We start from the raw sequence: 14,597 nt of genomic DNA on the forward strand, positions 1-14,597 counted from the left end.
AATAGTATTAGTAGTAGTAGAATGCTCACAAGGCCCTCGTAAATCGGCTGATTAACTGATGGTGGCCTACAATTTTACAGAAAATAAAATCTAAACAACTTCAGATTCTTTTTTTTTTTCTAGAAAATAGTAATTTCTATATATGTCTGGATATAAATTGTGTTTCGGTAGGTTATGTATATATTTGTAAATGATCAAACTACATAAATGTAAAATTTGCACTTCATATTAAATGTTTTATTATACGTTTTAAATCAATCAGTTGATGAGTTTTTTATACCGCATTAGTTTTGTAAAGTCTGTCGCACCTGGAGGTCTGAAGGGATTTCGTGTGTTTACGGGGGATTTGGACACGCACTTCCAGTATATCTGGTCAAGTTTGAAACACGGAGCCTGGCACTCACTGTTCATCTCCATGCAACCATGTTTGTTAGTAAATATGTGTGATTTCCTTGTCTATAAAATCATGCTCATGGTGGACCATTTGAAACTTATTGCTTGAGCATTTTCGACAAACAGTTCATTGGGCAGACAGAAACTCCACGTGATTGAATTCTTGCTAGATTGAATCAGACCGCTGCATTCTCTCTCCCTTTGCTTCTCGTTTCACGGCTCTTTGTTTCTGATCGCTGAAATCCCACCCACCTGAAAATGGAGACGCTGCAGGAGGGGGGGCGGCGGCGAAAGCGTCTCCCTCTGTCGAGCGCGCACAGACGCTCGCGCTGTTACTGGTAGCCAGCGCGCGCGATCGAAGGGCCGCAATGGAGACCGAGAGCTGTTTGTCTTTCGTTTCACCGCCGCACAGGACGACGCCGGAGCAATCTTCGGGTCTGGAGCACAACTCCGCACGCTTCTTCCAGTGCGACGAGCTGCAGAAGTCGCCGCACGCACACGTGACGCAGAGGCACGGCGCGCGCGCGGACTTCTTTGGCGCGCGCTACGCTGCGGACTTTACGCACAGCCTCGGCGGCTCCTCGCCCAGAAAACACGCCAAGTTCCAAGAAACCGCCGCGACGGACCAAAAACCAGCGTCCATACCCGAGAAGAGCTCGTTTTACGACAGCACTTCCATTGGTGAGTGAGTAAAGCTCGAGACGGAAAATGTTGCTTTCTCGAGACAGCGGTAACCTCCTGTGTTACAGTACACCGCCTTAATAAACTTTATTAAACTCAGCAAGCAAATAAAACAATAACAATAACCGACAATCATAATCATCATGGCCACTGATATACCTATATTTCAGGGTTGCCAGAGCTATTTCTGCTTTACACATATTATTTTAATGTATTCTCTAATCCAGTCTCTAAACAAAAGGTATTATATGATATGCAAATCATTCATGAGAAATGTCAAAAATATATTATAATTCTCTAAAACATGAACGAACTTCAATTTGACCATTCTTTTGACATGCGCATTATTGAGAAAAAAAGAATACTGTTCACCCTCCTGATTTTCCGCTTTATAAAATGTTAGAGAGTTGAAATAATAAGTAATAGATGCATATTTTCCGGTCAACGTGATTTTTTTTTTTTTAGATTTATATTTAAGTATTAACATGCATTTTGCTTTTCTTTTTGTTTAAATAAACATAGTTTGTTTCTCTAACAACAACAATAAAAAAAAGATTCGTTTAGCATGCAAAATATGCTTTAATAATTTGTCCTGTTTTGCGTTACAACCCTAATTTGAGATTTCACTGGATGTATGTTTTAAAAAATGCGCTAAAATCTTTGGAAGTACGCGAGATTAAAACCTATAAGCGAGGATTTTGATCGCCATTGCAAAAAAAATAAATAAATAAAGCGCTAGTAGTTAAAACTAAAGCTAACAGTAATCATGGAGTTATTTTTGCAATGACATTAAGCCTTTTTATCTCGTTTATTGTTAAGGTTATTTAAAATTGAAATGTTTTGATTGTTTTTTCCACACGTTTTTGGTCATTTTCCATGATTAGTGTGTTTATTATTATTATTATTATTATTATTATTATTATTATTATTATTATTATTATTATTATTATTATTATTAATATTTGTAGTAGTGGTAGTAAAAGATCAAACAATAACAACAACAACAACAAAACATAATAAATAATAATTTTAATAATAATAATAATATGTGGTTTTGAATGAGGCGAATATTTATTATTTATTTCACCTGTATTTACAAAATCATTATTAATCAGCAAAATGCGATCAGGACCAAGATGCGCATTGTATGTGCGAAATTGTAATGTTTTAAGAAAATCTTTGTAAAACTATTAATAACTATTTATTATTATCATTAATATTATTATTGTTACTATTATTATACTTATTATTATGATTACTATTATTATTATTATTATTATTATTATTATTATTATTATTATTATTATTATTATTATTATTATTTTTAAGTAACACCGGAGAAATATTGTTTTTCGCTGTTGTGTATATTTCTAAACCAGTTGTGGACACTATTGCGATGTCCTTCCTGATGAGTTTTGACACTCCAGACATGTTCTGAACACAAACAGAGACTTCCGGTCGTTTTAAATGACTATCAGTAGGATTGTGTTAAAGCTAGGGAGCTCTGTCAACTCGTATTATCACAGCCTGAGTTTATACGTTAAAAAAACTAACTGAGGAATATTCTATGTCTGTTTTGGACAATATTTAGGACATTAAATATTCTACATTTAATCTACTAAATGTGTCTGTGTGTTTTAGTCTACACAGTGATATAAGAGATTCAGTATGAAGACATTTTTGTTTAGTCCTGAATCATAGCAAGCACAAATCATTTTTTTTGTACACAGGAAATAATAATTATTTCTGTTTTCTGTTTAATGCAACAAAAACAAGAAAAAAACCCGAATCTGGTGTTTGGTATGGATGTTGTTTATTCACAGTTTCAGGATACAAATCTTTTAATGTAGTGTCAGTTACAATTACTTATACTTTGGTGAGAAATTTTGCTTACAGAAACCTGCAGAAGAGAAACAAACATTAATGTGACAGTTAGCCCACTAAATGCACTGGACATGACACTGTTGGACATTTCAAGTGATTGCGATCGCCAGTGGTTTTTAATGGCTAGATGTATTTTCACATATAAGACATTTAGGCAGATGAAATGTATTGGTCGAAAAAATTGGTTGTATATATTACTTATGTGTCTGGAACTATTTGTTTGTCTGAAACAAGCATTAAGAAGTGTTTTGAAAGCATGAATATGGTTAAAAACATTTAGCATTTTTTGAAAATAGAAAAACACGTTTGTTTTTTGTTTTTTCAAAAATATTTTTTCAATAAATAAGGCTTCCTTGATTCCTTAAAAGATTTTACTTGGTACATTTCATTACATACTTGGCTCTCCATTTAATATTTTACAGTTTTCCCAGAAGAGATAACTGGAGGACCACAACAACAACAACAAAAACACACACACACACACACACACACACACACACACACACACACACACACACACACACACACACACACACACACACACACACACACACACACAAGCTTCTTGTCTTCTATAAAAACAAAACCATATATGAAGTCCTGCATAAATATGAAGACCTATTTGCAAATGTATGTTTGTCGTGACCTCAGTGGCTAAATAAAATTAGTGTCAAGTTAAAAAAAAAAGATTGACATTTATTTTGTATTACATTTTATCTTTTCATGGACGATGCAAGACCTAAGGTTGCAACATGTATTCATTTCATTAGCTTAACTTTCTTTATATTAATAAAATCCTTGCAATATGTGCAGAAAACAATGATAATAAACTATAATTTTCATTCATTCATTGGTTAATTGTTAGTGGATTATATGAGTACTTTGGAAAATGCATCCTCTAGAGACTAAATACATGGCTGTGTTTATGTGCAACTCCAAGTCCTGTTAAAGACACTCCCCCAAAGTCCCTTCACTCCAAAGCAAACATGGTAGGCTTATTCAACTTTTTTTTTTTTTTTTTTTTTTTTTTTACCAGAAATTTCTATTTTACTTTTTGTATGTAGCGGGTTTTTTTTTGGGTTTTTTTTACATGTCATAAATAAGTTTATTAATTACCTATTTAGGTGCAACAACTGAAAACATACAGATAGCATTATATCAAAAAGTACATTAAATAACAGAATTGCTAATAAATATAAAATATCAGTGTATGTACTTTTATGTCATATAAAACTTTATCATATTGTACTTTTAATGGTAATCATGCTCATTGGCAAGAATATCTAACATAACCTTTATCAACTTAAATCTTTGTCAAGTGCAGTAATATATATCGTCTTCTTATGAACACAATATTTTTGAACATGAGCCCAGATATCTTTCCCCATTCGGAGACCGTTTCCCTCACAAAGCACTAGACACTCTAAATAAAAAACAAACCCCAGATATTTTTCCTTTTTTATGAAGTAAACATTTTTTTATGTTTATGGTTGTGCAAATCCTTCAGTTCTGTGTTTATATGAACCAAATGCAAAACCACATTCACTTGTTTATCTTTGTAAATAATTCATTCTCAGTTCTCTGGTGAGTGTCTGTGCCAAAATTCATAGCACTGCTTACCCGATGACATCTGCTGAATCAAGTCAGTTTTGCATTCTATTTATGTGTTCATATTTAAATATTTTCCACAGTAGTAGCTCAACAAATTACCTTCGATCAAACTACCTTCTAATGCTAACATTAAGACAAAAATAATACATTTTGTTATTATATGATTCATTTATATTAATGCAGTAGTATACCATACCATATAGTAATACATTATACCATACAATATTACACAATACGTTAATAAAGTACAGCTCCAGATCTAAGGCCCTGGTTTGATCCTGAGCTCAAGTTGCTGTGTGTGTGTCTGGTTTCTTGCCCACTCGTGAAAACATGCTAGTTGCCTTCGACACTGTAAATTGTCATTTGTATAAATGAGTGTGTGAAGGTGTGTATGAATAGCATCCCATCCAAGCTGTATTCCCACCCCACACCCAGTATTCCCAGGCCTGGATCCAAGTCAAACCTGATACTATACTATACTTTACTACTCTAGGAAGTACTGCATTATGGAGTATGTACACCATAAATACTATACTACACTAAACATTTTTCTTATTATTCATAATTACAATAAACTTTAAAATGCAGCCTGCAACTATTTTCTTCTTTTCTATGATCGAAATATGCAAAACATTGAGAGAACCAAGTTTTTCCTTGTCTCTTCGGTCCTCAGTGGGGGAGAAGTCATTACCTAAGACTCTGGCTTATCCTGTTTTGGACTCTGAATGCTGTGGCAAATTGAAAGAGTCTTCAGATGGATTAAACGAAGGGGACTCCATTGCAGACTCAATCAACCTGTCAGGCAAGAACAAAAAACGAAGAAACCGAACCACATTTAGTACCTTTCAGCTGGAAGAACTGGAGAAGGTCTTTCACAAGACACACTACCCAGATGTGTATGCACGGGAGCAGTTGGCTCTGAGAACTGAGCTCACTGAAGCACGAGTGCAGGTACTCTATAAGCCTTTGGTACACAAATCGCTCTAACCCTAAACTTTTTTATTTTATTCTTTAAAATCAAACGATGTAACTGGAGTCAGAATAAATGTATCTGGTTATTTTATGTGAAAAGTTCAGGATCATCACTGCTATTGGATTTTATGTTTATAGAGCTGCTAATGTTTTAAAGTTGAACAATTTTAGAATTGGGGATTTTGCAAACTAAAGGTATTTCTATAATCTTTTGTCAGGTGTGGTTCCAAAACAGACGAGCTAAATGGAGGAAGCGGGAGCGCTATGGTAAAATGCAGGAAGTGCGAAATCACTTTGCCGCAACATATGATATCTCCCTGCTCCCTCGCTCCAATACCTACCAGGTACACACATGCTATAACATTAATGTGTTAAGAAGGCTACACCAATGTTCATGCTGCTGATCATACAAGATTACCTTATAAATAGAAAGCTTATACAATATTTAAGAAATAGTCTATTGATTATTTGTCTTTTTTTATTATTTATTATTTGGCTTATTCATGTGTATGCTTGTCTCTGATCACATTATGCATTCATTAGACTTAAGTTGACCTCAGTTCGGACTCAGCTTAACACCTTTGCATGCACATTTCTTACATTTATCATCTCTCTTTCACTTCATAGATGCAGGGAAACCTGTGGCCTGGAGGAGGAGGTGCAGGTGGGGCCAGTGGGGGCTGCGTCCTGGGCACAGACAGCATGCCTTCTTCCTGTATGGCTCCTTACCCTCATCCCCATGCACACCACCATGCTCATGGGCTTATGGGAATGTCTACATCTCCAACTCACCCACCACATCATCCTCATCCACACCATCCAGGCATCAATGGCCTGTACTCTCTGCACAGCTTCCAGGGAGGTCTGGGGGCTCATTCCTTTGAGCCCAGCCCAGAGTCTGACTACAAGCCTTCAGGCCTAGTGGCACTGCGCATGAAAACCAAAGACCCTGGCAGCCTCTTGTCTTGGCCAACGTGACTGGTAGTTAAGTAGGACTGATCCAACTTATAATCAGTGGATTCACACAGAAATCCAAACATTTGAGATCTTCCATCATGCATGAGGAACAGTTTCGGTCCTGATCCTTTCATAGATTTGCAGTTGATGTAATAAAAATAACAAAAATAAATGCCACCTGTATATGCTGTTTATGTGTCCATACAAGAACATGTATTTGGTTACTGTCAATCTTTTGAAAACATACATGCAGAAGGTTGCCTTAATGTTAAAGATTTAAAAGAATGTATTCACGATATTAGCATCACTGTCCTAAGAAAATAATAGCATTTTAATTTAAATTAGTTAATCATATATTTCCAGTGTATACTGATTTTTTTGTAGTATGACAGTCAATAAGTGGCTTTTATGTTTCAGATGTGCAGCCATTAAAGTTCATTTGTAATTACAAAGGTTTTCCCCCCTGTCCCATTAAATCGCAGCACACAGATTCACATGATAATTGTGAGTTTATAATATTCTTGTATATGTAAATTTTTGTAACATTTTCTAGTCAAATATTAGCACTTAGTAAATGGCTTTTCTGTCAAATGATTATAAAACTTTCTTTCTTTCGGCTTCTCCCATCATCCGTGTTCATGATCCGCATGTTCGATTTGGCACGTTTTTACACTGGATGCCCTTCCTAACGCAACCCTCCCCATTTAATGATTATAAATAGTAATAAATAGTTATAAATAGTATTTAACTTTATAATCGCACAATTAATATCAGTAATTCATTTCAGGGCATTCACTTTCTGCCACCAGATGTCAACTGAAAGATTACAAAAATGATATGTTTCTAACTTTCTACAATAACACTATTGGTATGCACTATGTATCTAAAAAAACATAAAGCAAAATGAATGAAATTGGACACAGTGCTGCAGAACCTGCAATTTGCACAATGAATTATTAATACTGGTCTTTCCAAAAATATACTTTCAATTTTTTTTTAACCCTGAATATATAGATCATACATTTAAACTAAAACTAAACTGGAAATCTTTCATGATTTCAGGCTGTTATTACTCTAAATTTAATCATTGCATTTAAATCATAGGATATGCAGAGTCATCAACAAGAGTGCAGTGTGGCCTAGTATGTATTTTGTCTTGCACTAGGTGATTAGGATGTAACTCAAAACATAATACAAAAAAAGTAAAACATTGTACAGTTTGAACCTGTTCAAAACCAATGTTCTGATTATCTGAGTAAAAGAATAATGCTTCATTTTTTTCCATTATATGTTAAACATCATATCAGTGCTGGACCACAAGTGACAATCTGGCATGCCATGTTATGTTATAGAAAGAGAGAATGGACATGTGTTTCCAATAAAGGCATTTAAGTAAGAAAGAGAAAGATAGAGAGAGGGGGAGAGAGAAAGAGAGAAAGAGAGAAAGAGAGAGAGAGAGAGAGGGGGGGGGCAAGAGGGAGGGAGAAAGAGAGAGAGAGAGAGAGAGAGAGAGAGAGAGAGAGAGAGAGAGAGAGAGAGAGAGAGAGAGAGAGAGAGAGAGACCCTCCACACCCACAACTTTTAGTTGAGGATTTTAGCCTGGTCCTTCGAGACAAAGCCATGCTCCAGCTACACAGGCTTGCTTAAATTAGTGTACTGATAATAAATAAATAAATACAAAAATAAAAAAATCTTTAAATCTTCTTTCAGGCTCCCTCATACAACACCACAACTGCTTTCTCGGCATCCGGTCGTATGCTTTCTACAAATCCACAAACACACAATGCAACTCCTGACCTTCTCTATACTTCTCCATCAACATTCTCAAAGCAAATAATGCGTCCGCGGTGCTCTTCCTCAGCATGAAACCGTACTGCTGCTCACAGATGGCCACCTCTTCTCTCAGCCTGGCTTCCACTACTCTTTCCCATAACTTCATGCTGTGATTGATCAACTTAATTCCCCTGTAGTTACTGCAGGTCTGCACATCTCCCTTATTCTTAAAGATCGGTACCAGCACACTCCTTCTCCATTCCTCAGGCATCTTCTTACCTTCCAAAATCTTTTTGAACAATCTGGTTAAAAACTCCACTGCCATCTCACCTAAACATCTCCATGCTTCTATCGGTATGTCATCTGGTCCAACCGACTTTCCACTTTTCATCCTCTTAATCGCTGCTCCCACTTTCTCCTTACTAATCCTATCCACTTCCTGCTTCACCATCTCCACATCATCCAACCTTCTCTCTCTCTCTCTCTCTCTCTCTCTCTCTCTCTCTCTCTCTCTCTCTCTCTCTCTCTCTCTCTCTCTCTCTCATTTTCCTTGTTCATCAGCTGCTCAAAATACTCCCTCCATCTTCTCAACACACTCTCCTCACAAGTATTTTGAGCAGCTAATGAACAAGGAAAATATAATAATAATTATATATATATATATATATATATATATATATATATATATATATATATATATATATATATATGTATATGTATGTATGTATGTGTGTGTGTGTGTGTGTGTGTGTGTGTGTGTTGTATGTTTACATAATAATACAGATGGCGACATCTTATGGACATAAGATAGACATGCTGACTTGCTTCACGTAAAGGTCACCGGTTTTAGATATAAAATAAAAAGATTGCCATATTTTTACATAAATAAGTGACATTATAATGACTAATGGTTTAATTTTGCAGCGTATGCACATATTTTTCAATAGTAAATATGGCAAAAATTCACCAATATCCTTAACAGTATTTTATTTCCGCATGCCACGAGGACGAAGCATCTCTAAGCGAGGAGAAGTCATTCGGGCGTGTAGGGACTTCGGTGATTGATGTGGGATTCAGCCAATAGTATTCCAGTCTGTCAGCTTAGCAAACCAATCAAATTCGTCGGGCAGGGAACGCCGTAGTCTATACAAGATGGCGTCTGTGGTTGTTTTGCAGCTACCATATTAAGCGAATTGCAGTATTTTGTCGTTCAAATTAATGAGTTTTGGTAGTGCGGACGCTTTGTAATTGTTTGTTACAAGCCGTAGAGTCGCAAAATATCCAGCATGAAAGGAAAAGAAAGGTCGCCGGTGAAAAAACGTTCGCGGGCCGTGGACGATGTTCGAGACAGGGGAGGAAGCCACCCGAGCAGCAAGAAAATGGGGGTTGTGGCGATTTCTGGCGGAAGCAACAATGGAAATAGCTCTTCCAAAAGCGAAGGAGGTTCGGCGAGAAGGGGTTTGCTCGGAGACAAAAGGGACAGTCGGGACTTTGACGGGCATGTTTCAAGTCGCACGGGAAACAATCACAGCTACACCAACCCCGTCGTTAGCGCTAGCAAGAACCACAACGCGAGCCTGTCGCTCGAAGCCGCCGCGAGAAGCAACTCGCGCTCAGAGCAGCGCAGCCAGCTCGCCGCCAACGAGAGTGAGTACAAGACGCTAAAAATAAGTGAACTGGGCTCGCAGTTGAGCGACGAGGAGATCGAGGACGGCTTGTTCCACGAGTTCAAGAAATTCGGCGACGTGAGTGTTAAAATTAGCCGCGTTAACGAGGAAAGGATCGCTTTTGTGAACTTCAGGAGGCCTGACGATGCAAGGGCGGCGAAACACGCCCGAGGTCGCCTGGTGCTCTATGACCGCCCTCTGAAAATCGAGGCGGTGTACATAAACAGAAGGAGAAGTCGATCACCCGTGGAAAAAGACCACTTTTCTGCCGTGGCTGGCCACAGACATTTGCACACCCAGAGGCCTCTGTCCCCTACTGGACTAGGATATAGGGACTACAGGCTCCAGCAGTTAGCACTTGGTCGACTTCCTCCACCCCCACCACCTCCCTTACCAAGAGAGCTAGAAAGAGAAAGAGAGTTTGCCTTTTATGAAGCTAGAGCAAGACCCACTTACATTGCTGAACGAGCTGCTGCTTTTCGCGAAGAGGATTTTATTTCTCCCGAGGATGACCAAAGAGCTAACCGAACATTGTTTTTGGGAAACTTGGATATCACGGTGACTGAAAATGATCTGCGCAGGGCATTTGACCGCTTTGGGGTCATTACTGAAGTGGACATCAAGAGACCCAGCCGTGGCCAAAACAGCACATATGGATTTCTTAAGTTTGAGAACTTGGACATGGCCCACAGAGCAAAGATCAGCATGTCAGGAAAAGTGGTCGGCCGCAATGCTATTAAAATTGGTTATGGAAAAGCAACCCCTACAACACGCCTCTGGGTGGGGGGCCTCGGACCTTGGGTTCCTCTGGCTGCATTAGCAAGGGAGTTTGATCGTTTTGGCACTATTAGGACTATAGATTACAGAAAAGGGGACACATGGGCCTACATTCAGTATGAGAGTTTGGATGCTGCTCAGGCAGCTTGCACACACATGCGTGGTTTTCCCCTTGGAGGCCCAGACAGACGACTCAGAGTGGATTTTGCAGACACTGAGCACCGCTACCAACCGCAGTTTCTTCAGCCACTTCCCCTTCCCCACTACGAGGTCGTGGCGGAGTCCTTTGTTCACCGTGCAACCCCTGAAGCTATTAGGGTCAGAGAAAGAACTCCACCGCCACTGCATTTTAGAGAACGGGAGCTTTATGCTGGTGCAGAATGGCCAGCCCCTGCTATCCGTGAACGAGTAAGAACTCCTGCATTCGAACCTCTGGAGCACTTGGAACGAGATCGGCGGCCCAGAGAGCCATGGTCATTGGAGCGGGAGCTGCCGAGCAGAGATGCTGCTAGAAAACGGCGACTTCTAGAGGATGGACGGCACCTAGACTGTTCACCCGACAGCAGCAGTGAATGGGCAGTGCGGCGTCGACGAGCTCCGTCCACTGAGGGCAGCCCAGGAGATAGCAGTCGTGATGGACGCTTCAGCGACTCTGAGCGGCCAACGAGAGCAGAGAGGCCATCACCAGCCAGAGAGAGGCGCAGCAGCCTAGACAGGGCTCCTGGAGAAAAGCGCCTCAAGAGCAGCAGCAGTCTGTCTGAATCGAGCATTGGCACAAGCCCATCAGAGAGAAAACGCAAAGCAAGTGAAGCAAACAAAGGGCCTTTAAAGAGAGAGCGAGGAGATGGCAGCTTCAAGGGTGGTCAGTCATCCAAGCAGGACACTGGGGGGAAGCTGAGCATGGCTTGGAATGGGATGCTGCTCCTAAAGAATAGCAACTTCCCAGCCAGCATGCACATCCTGGATGGTGACTTGACTGTGGCCAACACCCTCTTGGTCGACGGCAGCACGGGAGGGAAGGTGACGCAGCTCCGCATCACACAGCGTCTTCGGCTCGACCAGCCCAAGATGGATGAGGTGTCACGCCGCATCAAAGTGGCAGGCCCAGGTGGGTATGCCATTCTCCTTGCAGTTCCTACCAGCTCAGAGGACACATCATTCTCCTCATCGACAGACCCAGCATCTTCGACTCAGCGTCCTCTGCGCAACCTGGTCTCGTATCTGAAGCAAAAGCAAGCAGCTGGGGTAATCAGTTTACCTGTGGGGGGCACTCGCGATAAGGACAACGCAGGGGTGCTGCATGCGTTCCCACCCTGCGATTTCTCTCAGCAGTTCTTAGATTCCTCTGCAAAAGCTCTTGCCAAAACAGAAGAGGACTATCTTGTCATGATCATTGTCCGGGGAGCATCCTAACAATCAGAACACAAATGGAAAAAAAAAAGCATTGTTGTAAAAAAAAAAAAAACCCCCGAAATGTCTCATTTGCATGCTCTGTTAAGCCTGGTGCAGCATAGTTTAAACAGTTATTGAAAGGGTATGTGTCATCTGTTCTGCCAAATGCAATGCATGAAAAAAAAAAGTCTCATATAACAAAATTGGTTTTCATATTGCAATATTTGCTCACCATTGCAAGCAAGTTTCCAAACCAAATCATTGTGATACTGTGCAACTGTTTGAAAGAGTGAAAGATAAAAGGCAGACACAATTTGAAAACTGAAGTTACACTATACACTGTACTGCTTCTACATGTTTGTTTAGCCATTAGATTGTAAGCAGTTCCCTATATGGATATTAACAAGAATGTTGGTTTATGTAGGTATATTATATATATTTTTTATTTAAAAAAGAAAAAAAAAGATTATTGAGTCATTGTGGTTTAACGCTTGGAACAATCAGTTAATGATGATGAGGAAGTGTAACATAGGCCTAGATGTGTAGTTCTATAGTTCACTTTAAAGCAGTCCAGGTATTTCTCACTTAAAACTGCATGTTGACTGTTGTCCTGTTTTGAAACCGTTGCGGGGTAGTTCACAGTTCAAAAGTGTGCAGATTATAAACTAATGTATAAACAACTGTACTTTAGTATTGAAGTGTTTCAGTGTGTAACCGGGCAAGCATCTAATGAGGCTACAAATGGATGTTTTTTTTTGTTTTTTTTTTGTTTTGTTCTTCAGATTTTATTATACCCAAGGCATCTTATATGAATCAGTGATTATTTTGGTCTTCTTTTAAGTCATGTGTTTCAGAGCCACCATTTGCACAGGCCATTGCACGTAGCTCATAATATAGATATCATCTTGTAATTGTCTTTTTGCATTTGACGAGTTCATCTGAGAAACTAGTTCTATTGAGACACTGTTTTCATTTTCACTTTTGCTTCTTTGCTTTTCTCTAATAATTTCTGTTCAGGATTGATAATGCAGTCAGCCACCCATTTCTACTGATTTCAATGCTTTTATTGTTTTTTTCCTTTTTATGTAATCTTGCCCATAGAACACAGTGCAAAAATCAAAGAACACTTGATAGAATAGCAATATGTAATGCATGTGGCTTTTTCATTTGTGTCAGCAGTGGCATCAGTTTTGTTCTATATGCCACATTAAAGGAATGGTTAAATTGCTGTCCAGGTACCGAAATATGACTGGAAAACTGTTCCTTCCAATTTGATAAACATAAATGCCTATAGTGATGTAAATCGACTATGATCTATATTCTGCATATATGAACATGTTAATTGTCAGCTTAAGGCATACTTGAAGCAGGGCTGTACAATTAGAGGTGATTCAGAGTGTTTTATATTTTTCAGTACAATAACTGGAGTGCAGAAACACAGTGCATGGTTGTGTACTGATCAAACCACTAACGAGTAATAAAAAAAAAAAAAAAAAAATATTGATTCAAAGTTTTGTTGGAGTATGCCGAATTGTGCAGCCATAAACATTAAGTATGTTTTAGGTTGAGAAAAAAAAAGAGAGATGTTTGAATAGTCTGTTATGAAAATATAGCATATAACTTTTCTATTTTCCCCCCAAATCAGGATGTTTTTGCATTACTATCAATGTGGAGGTTTTTTTTTTTTTGCAGTGTATTGAATCTGATTATTAACAACTGTGTTAATTCCATCTGTATTATGCCATCTATCATTTTAAAATCACACTAAATTGCATTTTTAAAACAGATTGGTTTGTGAATTAAGCTAATTATGCTGTTCTATATGTATGGAAGAGTAAGAAATACTGTACTTTCAGTAGCCACCTCTCAGGATGAAAAAGGAACTTGCAACAGAGGACTTCCCATGGCTGGAATCAAAATGATTGAGAGAAATATGAAAGGAGCCCTTTGGATACAGAGTGGGGCAAGAGCTTTCCGTTTAGTGATTGTGTATTCTCGCTGAGAGAGCAGCTTCACACGTGTGTAAATGTTTTTGTGCTTACACTTCCCATATTTAAACGGAAATATGACCGTCTTGCTTTGTGGTGTGTTTACCTGGTTTCTTGAAGGAAAGGAAAAAAAAGAGGAATCGCTCATTCACATCTCGCACAGCTAAGACATAGCTGTCCATATACACAAAAAGTGCACTGGCACTTATTTGATTTTGTCTTACTATCAATAAATTGTTTCATTTGAGGGAGAAATGTTCATTCGTTGGAAATGAATCGAAGACCATCTCCCACTGCTTTGCGGTTGTGTTTCGATGGAATCGTTGCTGCTCATTTCTGCTCAGGAAAAAAAAATTTCCCATATGTGGATCGGTGATGACATTAAGAGCCAAGAGCGAGAGCATTTTATTACCATGTTGTCGGTGTTTTCCAGCCGTATGTCCCGGAGTTGCCCGGCTTTGCTAATTAACAGCCTTTGCAAACTCCTGCCCCCTATTTCTGA

General features: G+C 38.8%; 2 protein-coding genes across 2 annotated transcripts in view; both read left to right on the forward strand.

The window, feature by feature from the left end:
* The first annotated feature begins 635 nt into the window (after positions 1–635).
* Positions 636–6,950, forward strand: alx3 (ALX homeobox 3). The gene is made up of 4 exons (XM_083555278.1): positions 636–1,074; positions 5,243–5,520; positions 5,760–5,885; positions 6,169–6,950. Exons 1-4 carry the CDS (start codon positions 762–764, stop codon positions 6,517–6,519), a joined length of 1,068 nt encoding a protein of 355 aa, XP_083411404.1. The 5' UTR covers positions 636–761; the 3' UTR covers positions 6,520–6,950.
* A 2,435-nt stretch (positions 6,951–9,385) lies between these two features.
* The window catches only part of rbm15 (RNA binding motif protein 15), a 9,786-nt gene continuing 4,574 nt past the window's right edge, over positions 9,386–14,597 (forward strand). Inside the window, exon 1 of the mRNA XM_083553923.1 lies at positions 9,386–14,597. This exon is cut by the window's right edge and continues 1,235 nt beyond it. Coding sequence (XP_083410049.1) covers positions 9,558–12,128 — 2,571 coding nt within the window. The 5' untranslated portion in view covers positions 9,386–9,557 and the 3' untranslated portion in view covers positions 12,129–14,597.

This window comes from Silurus aristotelis, assembly GCF_946808225.1.
Source record: "Silurus aristotelis genome assembly, chromosome: 11".
Taxonomy (NCBI): domain Eukaryota; kingdom Metazoa; phylum Chordata; class Actinopteri; order Siluriformes; family Siluridae; genus Silurus; species Silurus aristotelis.

Bases quoted from the DNA above. Each gene is read 5' to 3' on its own strand.
- alx3 (XM_083555278.1), top strand. From the start codon at position 762: ATGGAGACCGAGAGCTGTTTGTCTTTCGTTTCACCGCCGCACAGGACG. The intron at 1,075-5,242 runs GTGAGTGAGTAA...TTCGGTCCTCAG, and splicing joins TTACGACAGCACTTCCATTG to TGGGGGAGAAGTCATTACCT. The intron at 5,521-5,759 runs GTACTCTATAAG...ATCTTTTGTCAG, and splicing joins TCACTGAAGCACGAGTGCAG to GTGTGGTTCCAAAACAGACG.